This window comes from Lycorma delicatula, chromosome 5 (genome assembly GCF_047948215.1).
Source record: "Lycorma delicatula isolate Av1 chromosome 5, ASM4794821v1, whole genome shotgun sequence".
Classification (NCBI taxonomy): Eukaryota; Metazoa; Arthropoda; class Insecta; order Hemiptera; family Fulgoridae; genus Lycorma; species Lycorma delicatula.
Genome location: NC_134459.1, coordinates 72,220,104 through 72,234,551, shown reverse-complemented (window position 1 = coordinate 72,234,551; position 14,448 = coordinate 72,220,104). Strand labels below are relative to the sequence as shown.

General features: G+C 26.8%; 1 protein-coding gene across 1 annotated transcript in view; it reads right to left on the bottom strand.

The window, feature by feature from the left end:
- The window catches only part of LOC142325076 (uncharacterized), a 49,019-nt gene that overhangs the window by 13,430 nt on the left and 21,141 nt on the right, over nucleotides 1–14,448 (bottom strand). Inside the window, exons 3-4 of the mRNA XM_075366402.1 lie at nucleotides 10,147–11,404; nucleotides 4,492–4,637 (exon numbers count right to left, since the gene is read on the bottom strand). Of these exons, the coding sequence (XP_075222517.1) occupies nucleotides 4,492–4,637; nucleotides 10,147–11,404 (1,404 nt within the window). The remainder of the gene's footprint in view (nucleotides 1–4,491; nucleotides 4,638–10,146; nucleotides 11,405–14,448) is intronic.

The window sequence follows — 14,448 nt, the reverse complement described above, 5'->3', positions numbered from 1 at the left end:
CTGTTCAGCGGAGAAAAATTATCTGATAATTTTCTAAATGAGCAGAAAGAAATTTATAATGACTTCAGAGGAGGCTCTATATGGTCTTAATTTGATAGAACTATGTAAGATTTATACTAATATAAAGCAATAAGTATTAGTGATATACAGTCTGAATGATTAAGTTGTTTGGGAGAAGAAAAATGAATAAGTAGGTTTTACACATTAATAATAACAATTTATGAGACTAGAAATACAACTCTCTTTTCTGAGTCTATTTATAATTTAAAAAGGATATAATTATTAACAAAAGTAGGAGCTGATAAATGTGAAAAACTATCACTCAATTAATTTAACAATTAATGCATCAGAAATATTTACTAGGATTGTTTACAGATGAATAGAAGGTGTATAAGATAAAAACCAGTTCAATTTCAGAAAGATTTTGGGTGTAAGAATGGTCATTCTGAACCTTACATTAATTTTAAAAGTGAAGCTTTAAAAGAATATACCTTCTTCATGGGAATTATAGATATGACAAAAAAATTTGATAATGTAGATTAGTATAAAATATTTAAAATTTTAAACTAAAAGAAAGAAGGAGAGCTTTTATAATCTGTACAAGAATTAGGTAGAAATTATAAGAATAGAAGATAAAGAAAGACTCAGAAGCGAGCGAGTCATGGATATTGTTTATTCCGATTGCTTTTTAACTGGTATTAAAAGAAGCAGTTTAGGAATGGAGTATACCATTGCAAGGAGAAAGATATTCAGACTTACTATTAAATTCTGCAGCACTCTAATTACTAATTTGACAAATTAGAATTTTATACATTTTGTCAATTTTTTCAATAATGGATTAATTGCAAAATTTAAGGAAATGCAATAAATTTTTGAAATTTACTATTTTTCTCATTGAAGCATTTGAAAAATTGTAATTTTCGTTTATTCTTAATGTATAAATAAAAATCTGATGTAGACACCACATGACTTCCTTGTAAACCTATTGAATTACATATGCCATTTTTTTCTGCACTTCATTTAAACTTATGTCATTTGAAAGTGAGATTATTCATTTTATTATTCAAAGATCTTCCAATTCTTTAATAAAGTAGACAGTTACACAATTTCATTGTGATGGATCCAAACTGCATAAAATTTTTTTTGTGGTATCAGCATTTTATATTAGTTTATATATTAATTTTGTTTCACGTTGCTGAAGTAGTTATGTGGTGTAAGTGAGAACGTGTTGGCTCTGTAACCACGGGCACATCGGTTCGAATCCGACTTCATATACATATATATTTTTTTTAACTTTTTACTTCCTTATACGAAGTAAAGGAAGTATTGTGATCACAAACAATTTTGGTTTTCTGATTTCAACAGAAATATTAATTTTGACCTTCCCTGAATCCATTTTGACTAGTTTTGGCGTGACATCTGTACGTATGTATGCATGTATGTACGTACATACATATTTATCTCGCATAACTGAAAAACAATCAGCTGTAGGATGTTGAAATTTTAGATCCAAAATATTTGGATTTTGGACCTTTTTCTTAACTGCAGTAACAAGCCCTCATTGAGAGCTTTTCAGTGATATATCATAAGTGGTATTTATTTTCATTTGTTCCAGAGTTATAGTCAAATAAAATCTTAATTAATGAAATTTATTGGACCTTACAAGGGTAAGGCACATCGGTTCAAAACAGATTTCTTCTTCGTTTTTTAACTTTTTTTTAAATTTATATATATTGATTTATTAATAATTATTACTCTCTGTAAAAATTTTTGAATTAAAATGAAAAGTACATAAAATTTTATTTCACTATTAACTTCTGATTTTTCATATTTTTTTTTAAATTATTATTTATGGTAATTTTTTTACAATCAGAGGTTAATAATTATTAATCAGTCAAAAAAAAAGTGAAGAAAAATACGTATAAATATACGTTGGTTTTGAACCAATGTGCCTTTCCCTTGTAAGATGCAAATATTTCATTAATTAAAATTTTATTTGGCTATAACTCTGGGACCAATGAAAATAAATACCACTTTGAAAAGCTCTCAATGAGGACTGCAGTTAAGAAAAAGTCAAAAATTCAATTTTTTTAGATTTTGGGCTTTTTTGGACACTTTTGGTTCAGTCAATTGCAATCAAAAGGAGAGGTGCATAACTAGATGTTACATCTGACCTAAATTAAAAATTTCACCATTCTACGGATAATTGTTTTTGAGTTATGCGAGATGCATATGTATGTACAGATGTCACGGCGAAACTAGTCAAAATGGATTCAGGGATGGTCAAAATGGATATTTCCATTGAAATCTGAAAACCAAAATTTTTTGTGATCACAATACTTCCTTTACTTCGTACAAGTAAGTAAAAATTTGTGGAAAGTTGAATTTATTATAATTAAATTGTAAAATCAAGAAAATGAAATGAAAATCACATAAACCAATTAAAAAAATATACTTCAGACTCAAAATTATATATAAATTTAAATTGTTAAATAGTCATTAATCATCATTGGATAATGAGGAAATAGTACATGTACACAAATTAATGAAATCAAGAAATATTGGTGAATGTTAATTGATAAATAAACAATATAATGACAATATTTCTGATAGTGTTTTTATTATAAGAATAGAAATTCAAATAATTAATGTCTATTCAGGCAATTCTACATCATCTAAATCACCCCAACTCAGAAACCTGCACTAAGATTGCCAGAATAATTAATTTATTTGCATATGTTGTTTACTAAACGTTATTACAAATTTATGATTTTCATTTTAATTCACTAATATTATTTGTATTTTTTACTTTTATTTAAAACACTTAAAATATTCTCTTCATAGTCTTTCATAAGATCATGAATTAATATATATATATTATTGTCTTTACTTTTTCATTTATTTATTAATTTTTATGTATGTACTTCTTCCTAAATGTCATTTGAAAGTGTATCATTTAAATATCACCTTAAACAATTAAAATGCTCCCTATCTTTAGATTTTTAGTAAGTTTTTGAATTTTCTTGTGAGTTTTTTCAGTTTATTTCTTAATAATTTAGTATGCTTTATTTTGAATAAAAGAAATTTATAATGTTTTCTATTTTATAAATGTCACTGATTCCATTAATTTATTAAGATTAGTACTGTTTAGAGAAAGTGAATAGATTCTTTTATGTGTTCATATAATTACTGGTACTATAATGCATCACATTAATTTCTCTAACAGGATTGTGATATGACAATAACATCATGTCATTTTATGAATGAATGATAGCTGTTGGTGATTTACTACAAGTTGATGAATAAACTACTAAACTACCTGCAGGTTTATAAAACATATTGTGAAAGTTTTACTAAACTCTTACATATTTTTTAATTGCCCAGTTCACTGCCCTTATTTCCTTATCTATATATTATAATGTCCTTGTTAGTATTTTTTTTTTTTTTTTTTTTTTTTTTTTTTTTTTTTTTTTTTTTAGTTGCAGATTTTTGCTTAGAGATGAAATTCAATTAAGATTTAAGAAGGTGTGGTACCTGTAATAACTAAGTTCTTTTATTATTTTTATTCTAATATTTTACTTAGTTTTTTTATGGATTTGATGATTATTTTAAATATTGTTTTACACACATCAGTAACTGTTAATTAACTAATCAAGAAAGTAAATTAACTTTGATTTTGCTCTTTTTGGGAGGGATGAAACATTAATCATTATATGGTACTGAATGTTTTTTTCAAGGGAAAAGGAACTTACTTGTTGCCATTTATATTGTTTCAAGGAATACAATTCATCAAGCCACCTACACTTTGACTAAAAACAATAACAAGACTTATAATAAAATTTTCATCAGTTTTAAATGCTATAAAAAGTTCAGCAATTTGCTGTTTCAAATTTGAGTGTCAAATATTTTTCTCCATAAGGGCAAATTTATGTAACATGAAATCCTCCTGTCACAAAGTAGGCTTATAAAAATGGTAGCAAGTTTAAGCATTAAGATACACATCTTGATCCCACTATAATTAGATTATACTCTTTTACTACCAACCCTTTACATTTCAATATTTCTATTTCTGATAGCTTCTTCTCTTGAAAAATACAATAGAAATCCTTCTACCTTGCATAAGAAAAATACTAAGAGTGAGTAACATGAGAATAAATAATGAGTAATGTTACTCATGCATTTTGGTGCTCAGTAATCAAATCCTTTTGTTAATTTCATGTCAATTCAGTAGTAAACATGTCTTACATAAAAATAATTAAGAATAAAAAAAATTCACTCTACAGATTGTAGTTGTTGACAAAACTCAAATTAATCAAGTTCAATGACACTGTGTTTTGAATCATTTTACAGATTGAAACAAATGTTCTGTTTGTTTGTTTGTGTGTGTGTACATACGCAATTGTATATGTGTGTGCATGTGTGCATGCGCTATTACAGTGAACTGAGTCTGATAATTGGATAACTATGTTAGTAAACTTTATTTTATTATACCAATGTTATTGACTTCTAAATGTAACTCATTCTCCATGGCTCGATAATTTTCATGAACAATAATAGTTCTCACATGTCCGTCAGATCCCCAGGATGCTTCATCATCTGTTACAACACTCACATTGAACATTCCCACACGAAATATCCTGTAAATTGTTATAAAAAATTGTATTAAATCATCATCATTATTATTATTATGATACAAGAAATTTTTAAAACTCTAAAAGAAAATCAGTAATTTTTTTTTTTTTTTTGAGTAAATCTTTACTCCTTTGTAGATTTTTTCTAGTGTAAATGTCACTTTTTTCATTAATTTTATGTAATATGAACTACTATCAGTATAATTTATTACTGCAAAATATTAACACCAGCCATTCATTATCTGCTGAAAGATAACTTGCCCTACCAATATTTAATTGGAGTAATAACTGAAGATTATTACATTTAGCTCTTAGCTTCTTCATTCATTTGTAAATATGTTTTTTGTGTGTACACTTGATAGTTGTTATAATTGAATTAGAACTGATAATCTAAGAAAAAATAAGTTTGGTGTTAAATCATTAAAAAAAGACTGTTAAATTGGTAAAAAGAACTGTTTGATGGGTAATTTTTTAAAGCATGCGCAGTTAGTCGGACTGGTAATAATAGAAGACTGGAGGTGAAAATAATCATAAGAGCTCTTATACAAAACCAGACTAATCACTTTATCTATGGCAAATCCAGTAAATTTGCCATTTATGCTTCATTTGAATTTCATAAAAATGTGTATTGCTTTTTTATGATCAATACAAAAGCAATACATAATTTTTTTATTCCTAGTATAAAAGAAAGTTGATTCCAATCAGTATTCAGTAGAATGAAATTTTTTTTTAGTCCTTGCAATCAAAATTACAAGTTTTATTGAGAGCAATGAATAAATAATTACAATTTTATATGTAAAATGGGAAAAAGATGTTAAATTTTATAATTCCAAAAAGTAGGATGGAAGCTAATTGTGTGATTGCATAACAAAAAAAGTAACAAATTCAAAATAATAACTTTAAACTTCGTTTAACTACATGATATAACTTCTAATAGAGGAAGTATAAGGGTGTTAAATCCAGCAATTTTAGGGACCTAACTTCTGTTCCATCATCCTAATCTAAGAAGTCATGTACTATTGAAGATAGAGTGAATCTCATGATGAAAATGTGATGATGAGCTGTCTTGTTGAAAAATAAATTCTCTGTTTATAGTTGGAAATAAATATTGTTCTAACATATCTTGGTAACTAATGAAAGTTAAAAATAATTCAACATTTTAAAATCACTTAGGCATATCACAAATACAGAGATGTTGGTGAGCTCTGTACATGTTTCATTGTTTATATTGATGTTATTGGCCCATTGTGAAGATTTATCTCATTTCTCATATGAAAAGTAGCATAATCACAAAACATAATTTTCAGAGATGGCTCACATATAGGCACAGTGAAACTGTAGCACCCGTATTTCCACTTGATATTATTGAAACATTTAATATGAGTCCTTTTTTCTTTAATTCCTTCTTTGTACTTGTACAATACATAATCCTTAATCTTAATGTCAGTAGCCATCCCACAGTTTATGAAATACTCACTGTCACTTCGGCAGTGCCAACCCTAGTGTGCGGGTGAGGTAGTTTTTTTTTTTTACTCTGTGTGTGTATGGAACAACCTTATTCATTCCCTTCCTAGTTTAGTCAGTGGAAGGAATATGAAAGTGGTTTAGTTGTTTTTTCAGTAGTGATCAGAAGATGGCAAAAAGCAAGGCCTCTTTGATTGCCAAATCTGTACAAAAACACGGTAGAAGGGTGAAAGAGAAGGTAATTAGTAAAATTTAATTATGTATTTGTTTCTGTGTACATAGAAATTTAAATTAAGCACCACTGGACTACAATGTTTTTAAGCAAACATTTTATTAAGTTATCTAATAATACTAAAAAATATTTAAACTTTAACCATGGCCTTGAAAAGGCCCAAAAAAAATTTTTTGTTGCAGCACCCTCACTAATTTTAGTTACAAGCCACCACTGATAATTTTGTAAAAGAAACTTTGTCTTATGCTGTCAAAGCATTTAACGTAAAATTCATATCAATTTTTTTGTCACTGTCTTTCAGACCTTATGTCATTTGTAACTTGTACCATTTGATTCAAATTGAAGTTATTTCTTCAAAATCTGTTTGCATTAATGACGAGAATATTCAGTTCTGAGTTTGTATATTTAGTTGATCTCATTGATCTAGAAATGTAAGAATATGCTTTTGTTTGATTGTTTCATCTGTAACTGAAGAGCTATCCTAACCTGGTATTTTTTGTGCTACACAAAGGTTTAAAAAAAGGTTATTATAATGATTGTACAGTATCTGAAAATTGATTTTTTTATTGGATTATTTATGATAATTATTCCTAAATTCACTCTGAACACTGGTGGTCTATTAAGATTTGTGAAACCACACACTATGCCAATTCAATTTGTACTTATGTGTATATACATCCATCATAAGGAGCTGTAATTTAATGTAAGTTTATTCATATACATGTATGCCATGAGTGCAGTGTAGACTAATAAAATGGCCAGCGCTAAACATGAAAAGTTCTGCATTTAATTTTATTATAAAATTCAGTAGAATTTCTACTTACTTTACACAACTATACATTACTTGTGTAAGTTACAAATATCATTATTAATTACAATCAATAATTCATTGGAAATGTTATTAAATATTATTGTAGTGTAATATATTTATTGACTCTTAGCTATTGAGAATGACAAATAATAATTATGGCTGTTTTCATTACATTAGTGTGAATTGGGTGAATTTTAAGATCACCATTATCACTGCTTAGCAGTTGTAACAGCGTTTTTTTATGATACTCCAGGATCCTGGTTTCAAGTCTAAGTAAAGGTTTTTTGTATTGATATGAAATTCCATGTTACCTTTTTGCTTACTGGTTCAATTAAAATAAATTACCGTAGTTACGGGTTGATTTGAGCACCCATACATAGAATTAATCCTCAGAAATAAAATGGAAATAGAAATAATGTTCAGATTCAGTGTATTTTTTAATTAAATAAATTTAATCAAGAACTTTAAATTAAGATACTTTAAAAGAAACTACCATTTTATTACAATTACTATTTTTGATGCTGCACAATTTACATTTTATTTGTCTACTTTAATCATCAAATTTAACATAATTGGCACATCAGTCAAAATAAAACTTAAAAGTGTTGTTATATTAATGAATGGTTTAAAGATCTATTGATTTAATTTTATTGAGTACGATTGGTTAATAGAACAAACTGATTATTGTAAAATATACCAAAGAAAAAGGTTAGGGTACATAAAAACTTGCAGATGAAGGTGTAGTATACAAAAATACATATAAGGATAAAGAAATTAATTAAAAGATTAATATTTTTATTTAATTAAAATCAGACAGGAATTAGAAATGTATGAAATTATTTTGAACAACAAAAATAATTTTTGTTCTAATAGCAAAATAAAGCTATAGTAAAAGTTTATTTTTCTATTAAACTTTTTATATAATTTAAAAGTAAAACTACTTCATGACAGCAATAGAAAGAAAATCAATTATTATTTGTTGTATAAGCCATGTTTGACAAACAGTAGAATAAAACAGTTTTTTCATTTTTCTTTATAGAAAGATTTTTCTCTTTCATTTTATCAACATTCACAACCAGTAAACAAGAAGTGAGAATAAAATATTAATGAACTTTCTTTTAATAGAAATTAGAGAATGAACTTATTTAGAAGTAGGTCACAGAAAAATAATACTGTATACGTTTTTTAATAGCTGACTTACATATTAACGAAAATGTAAACTTTTGCTGTAGAAACTTAAATCATTTGACCCATTACCTGTCAAGAATGTCTACTAAGTTATACAATACTGAAATAGAAGTGATTTATTTGGAAAAAGTAAAGTAACAAGTTTTTATTGTTTTAAAAAAACATAATTTTAAACAATCTTTAGCCTGAATAAAAATATTTATTTAAATTTTCAGAAATTTGCAGCTTCCAGTGGTGCCAGATAAACTCTTACAATATTTATATAATAAATTATTTTAACAAAGAATAGAAATATTTTGTTTTGGTTGATTTATATGTTTACAGCAATTACTAATTAAATTGCAGATAAACATGAAACTGTTTGGAGTTATACATAGTAGTTTATCTCTGAATTTTTAAATGGTAAAAATTACAATTTACAAAGGAATCTGACAATTCACAGAAGTAATACGTATTAACTTTATGCTGGGTATTAAAAAAGATTGACATTTATATGCTCTAATTTTTTTAATTTGCTAATAAAAAGATTTATGTTATGTATATGAATTTTCTTTAAAAAAAAGTTAAATATCCATCGTTGTAAAGCATAATTAAAAACTGTATAATGGATTAATTATATAATTGATTATACCTACTGTTTCATACATTGAAAAAAGTAACTAAAATTTTTCCTCAAAATAGTATATTAAATGGTTAATATGCTAAGCTCTTAAAAAAACAATTCCTCATACCATATGAAGGAAATCTTTCAAAAATGTTATTGAAAACATATTTATGTGAGTACATGTTTTATTCAATAATATTTTTTTTGCATACAGAACTTTGGTATAAAGTTAAAGTCTATATTTCTACATGTAAGACATGAAGAACATAGATATGTTTTTCTGTTCATATGTCAATTACTGTTCATCTTCCTCTCTATATGTTACTACTCTCTCTCTCTCTCTCTCTCTCTCTATATATATATATATATATATATATAGAGAGAGAGAGAGAGATGAGAGATTTTATTGCAAATAAAATTAATTTGATTTCATTGATAAACAGATTAATGAAGAAGCTAAAAACCAAATTACTAAACCAAATTTAGCCAAAATTAGGTCAAATTCTGAATTTTGCCTATGACTTCTCTCAAAAGTAGCCAACGTAATTGTATTTCCGAAAAATCTGAATATAGGTAAATGCGAGTAAAGTCATCCCATCACTCTCATTTTCGTTCAATTGTAGCAGTAAAAGACATTGATCTTTTTTCTTACATTTTTTATTGTTTTACTGAAAAAATTAAAAGATTATGGCAGACCAAAAAGTGGAAAGGATTTCAAAATCCATTTTCTCTAAATCTTTAACCCTTAACTTTAACTCCTGATATCTAATCTTTTTTTTGAAAAAAAAAAGATTAGATATGTTTCAAAAAAATGTTTTTGAAAAAAATAAAATTAAGAAGAAAAAATCTGTAAAACCTGGTTGAAAATTCAACAGGGACTATTTTGGCGACATAATTGCGATAAAAATGCCTTTTACCTTAAATGATAACATCTGAAAAACTAAAATGAGTCTCTGATTAATCTGATTGAAATACTACGGGAACGGACAAATGTAAAGGCTCGGGTACAAGACGTTTGATAATAAAAGAACTAGAGTTCAATTTTTCGACGAAAGTAAATTAATTTGCATAACCGGTGGTTTGCGATGAAGAGTGACTTATTTGATTCTTGTAGATGTAAAGTTCGTGTTAAATTTATTTTAACGGTAACCAGTGGTTTATTTGTTTGATTTTTTTTTTTTTTAATTATTTATAATGGTTAAATGGATTACCTTACCTTAACGCACAAGATGCAGACGTGACAATCCAATCATTGTGCAACGGATTTCCATAGCAAATTGGATTTTTTTTGTATGTGAAACGAACGAGACTTATACATCTAGCTGATATACCGCACGGTTTATCAATATTTGTAATAACTGAATTTGAATCATTAGTAGATGGTTTTAAAGGTGTATCTGGTTCTTTTGCTTTATCGGGTCGTTGGGAAGTCGATTTATGTATACTATCCCCATTAATCATAATTGCCGGTTCTATGGTAGAAATTGGAGTTGTAGGGTTCGTCATGTCGAATTGGTTATATACATGAATATCCGTATTTAATGTGGCCGCTTCACTACTTTTAATATTATCGGTTACGTCCTCGCCGTTTTTGTTTTCATCTTTTTTGTAACCTTGATCCATTTCCTGTTGTTTTATAACGTTACCAATTTTCACATTATTTTCAAATCGATCATCCTCTTGCGTTACTGGTACTACATTATTTTCGTTTGATTCGCTAGGATTACTAATATTGTTATTGTTATCATTTTCAGAGTTATTATTTTTTTCGGTTTTATCTTCATTGTGATTCATCAAATGTTCTTCACTCGGTACGGCCATCCATTCGGCATCACCAGTCAATGATTCTTCTCCGGAACCGTACACTTCATCTGATTTTAATGAGACATCGTGCATTTTCATTTTGGTTTCTCCCTTTTTCATTTTGTTTTCATAATTTTCCGTCATATCTTCTACTTCAAAATTTGTTGGTAATTCTGTCGTTAATAACATTTCTTCATCAGAAAGTACTTGTTCAATTGCATCTTCTTTATTATCAATTGTTAATTGTTCTTCAGAATTATTAATTGTTTCTTTTTCAATTAGTTTAGCAGGTTGTGACTCACGTGTTATATTATTAATAATATTATTATTTGGTATAGAAGAATTTATTGTTTCTGCTATTTTTGATATAACATTATTAATATCGATTTCATTTTCATCATCTTCATTTGGAATTACTGTTGATTCTGGTATTATTGATGTTGATAATATTCCTCCAGGTTTCGGTTTGAAATTAATCACCGGTATAGTTGTTTTATTTGTATCCTTACAACAAACAAAATGTGCACTCGGTGTAAAAGCTGATTTCAATCCGTCACAATGACCTTCTTCATCATCGGGTACAAAATCTTCATCCAGTGTACAATCTAGTCCTAATAAACAATAGCCTTCTCCACCACCGCATGTTCCAACACCAGATATCACGAACAATCCTGTTAACAGAACACTTTTTTACTTCGTATCGTACAGTAAATATCACAAATATTTCTATAAAACTATTAAAAATAAGATTATAAATATTTTTAAAAAATATATTGTTCATGAATTTAGAAATTAAAACCTCAGATCTCCTACTGTGCTGATAGAAGGTTAGTTAAAAATAAATTGCCGCATAATTTTTTCCATATTAAATCTACTCGTGACCTGATTAAAGATATGATAAAAACAAGTCGTGTAAAAAATTATGAAATATACTATACCCAATATGCTTATAATAAAATTTGAATTTTAATCTCCTAGGAACAGAGCATGTTTCAGTAAACGGGTTTGTACATATCTAACAAGGGCGCTGCGCAAAATAAGCGCTTAAAACCTGAATAAAAAAAATAAAAATAACTTTAGTTAAGAAAATATAATTGTAAGAAATGAAAATCTATTAAAAGGTCACTAAAAGCAAGAAAACTATTACAAAACTAAAATTGATTCATTGTAATTAAAAGTTTTGTTATAAATTTAATAATGTTAACTTCATTAAAAATACAGTTTCATTCTATTAGTGTACTATTTTTTCCTTAGGAAACGAACAGGTGTAGTAGTTCCTTAGTGGATTGTGCCTTAATACGAAAATTCTGACTTTTGTAGTTATTACGGTGAATATTTTATTTGATTGATAAAACAAAGAAATAATAATCCCACTGATGAGAAATTTTGTCATTATTTTCTTTTGCAGTTTTCTTTACAAGATTAAAATTGTTAGCTATTGAATATAAAATGATGAATGCTGAAATTAGGCTTTAGATTAGAAGATTACTACTACTGTTAATGTTATATCTATATGAATTAAATGTTTAATTCGTCGTATTCTATGTTTACGTATGTTTTGGTGGCTTGGTTTTTACACCTTCAATTCAGATAAAAATGAGGTGTTATGTATGTTTATAAATAGAATACATTGTTCTGCCTTAACTAATAGTATTAACTTCGCCACGAATCGACCGTTAATGTTTTTTTTTTTTTTTTTTGTTTTTTTTTTTTGTTTTTTTTTTTAATTAATGTATGAACTAAATGATATGAATTTGATCCATTTTCGACACTCGGTTGGAAAAAAGCATTCAAAAACCGTTAACAAATAAAATTACTTACATTTTAAACCGTATGGCTGTTTTGATTTAATTTAAACAATCCTATCATTAGATAATATAAATATTTATTTTAATATAATAAATAAATTTTAAAAAATTATAATGAAAAAATAATATTTGAGAAATAAATAAGCAATACCTAAAAAACGAGTATTTCCTCTAGTATAAAAAATAAATAAAAATAAGTATTGGCTGAAACGTTACCACAGCTGCGTCTAAAAACTCCTCGGAATTGCTAAATAATAAAACTAAACCCGTGGAAAAAATAAACATTTAAAAATTAATATAATAAGACAATAATTACAATTTATAAAACGTAGGAGAAAACAAAAAAAAAAAGGTTAAAACTAGAAAAAAGGAGCATTTGGTTGATTATACATACAGAACAACGGATAAATTGTCCGCAGCCGAATATTGCCTGGAAACTGATCTCGTAAATTATATCACAAAAGAAAGTTTAAAAACTGTTCCGTAATAAACTGCAGTTGGGAAAGTTACTATATCAACAGAGATATAGAAACTTCATTGTTGAATGATGATAGGGGATAAATATCTAACAAACCTTTAGAATTATAAATTTACAAAAACGTTTTTGTGAAACTTTCCCTTCCCTTAAATTTTTTATGGGAATATATTTGTTTGATTGATTATATTTTATTAAAAGATACATTTTATCTTATCGAACTATATTTTATGGGCTTGTAGTAAGTCTTGGATAGTGCGAATTGAAAATTAATATTTTTTTAAAAGAACTTTACGCTTTTAACTGGGATTACCTAAATCAGTACTTAATTTGTGATCAGAAGTTGTTTATATTTTTATATACTGGTATAAGTATTCGTTTTGTACTGTATTGTATTTCTTATTTATGACTGATTAATTTTTTATCTATTTTATTTACTGATATTATTTGAAAATCGAAATAGCCAATGGTCATCGAATATTAGATTTATATATATTTATTTTTAAGCGGTTTTCGACCGCTTTCTACTTTTCCAGTTTGTTTTAGTAACCACTTATCGTAGTTCTTTTTTTGTATTAATATTCTTTTTTTGCAATAATATTTCGGTTGTACTACTGCAACATTTTTTCTTATCACTTAGATTTTTACTTTTAAATTATAATTATTATTAATTAATTAGTTCTAACTGCAGGATTATGTATATAAATGAAAAGAAAATTAAGATGTATCTGTTTTCACTACGTACATGTAGGTTTATGAGTATTTGTGGAGTATGAATGATGAATATAAACATTGTTAACATTGACTTCAATCAAAGTAGGCCATCTGTTGTTATCATCATAGAATCTTATTATTTGGTCAATAACACCAAACCAATTCAAATACTGTCTGAAAATAAGGAAGTTAAAATTAATGCGAATTCCGCATACATTCAACTGTAGGACAATATGATAAATTGGGATAAAAAAAAGGAACTATGTTTTTTTGAAAAATCTAAGAGAGGAACAAAGTACGAAGGAGACAGCAAGTGAGAATTAAATAAATAGTATTCTTTACAAAGCAGATGTGCTCATTCATTAGGAGGTTGTCAACTGATTTAGTGCGTAGTAACAATCCTTTAGGCTTAATGCTAATTTGTAAAGCTGTTTATTTAATTATCTAGACTAAATTATTTTCCGTTTCATAAATAAAGCTCTATATTTTTGTGATTCTCCAGTAATCTGGAATTAATTTATTATTATTATACATGCAAATTAGGTGTTATTGAAGAGGTCAAATGTAAATTTCCCCAGCCAACTTTTCTAAGGTGTGGTATATCTTTTATCGTAAAAGTAAATTTCCTGAATTTAATCAATATAATCGTGTCATATCCTAAATAAATTCGCAGTCTGATTTTAGCATATTTAAAATAAAAAGCGTCATTAAATAATAC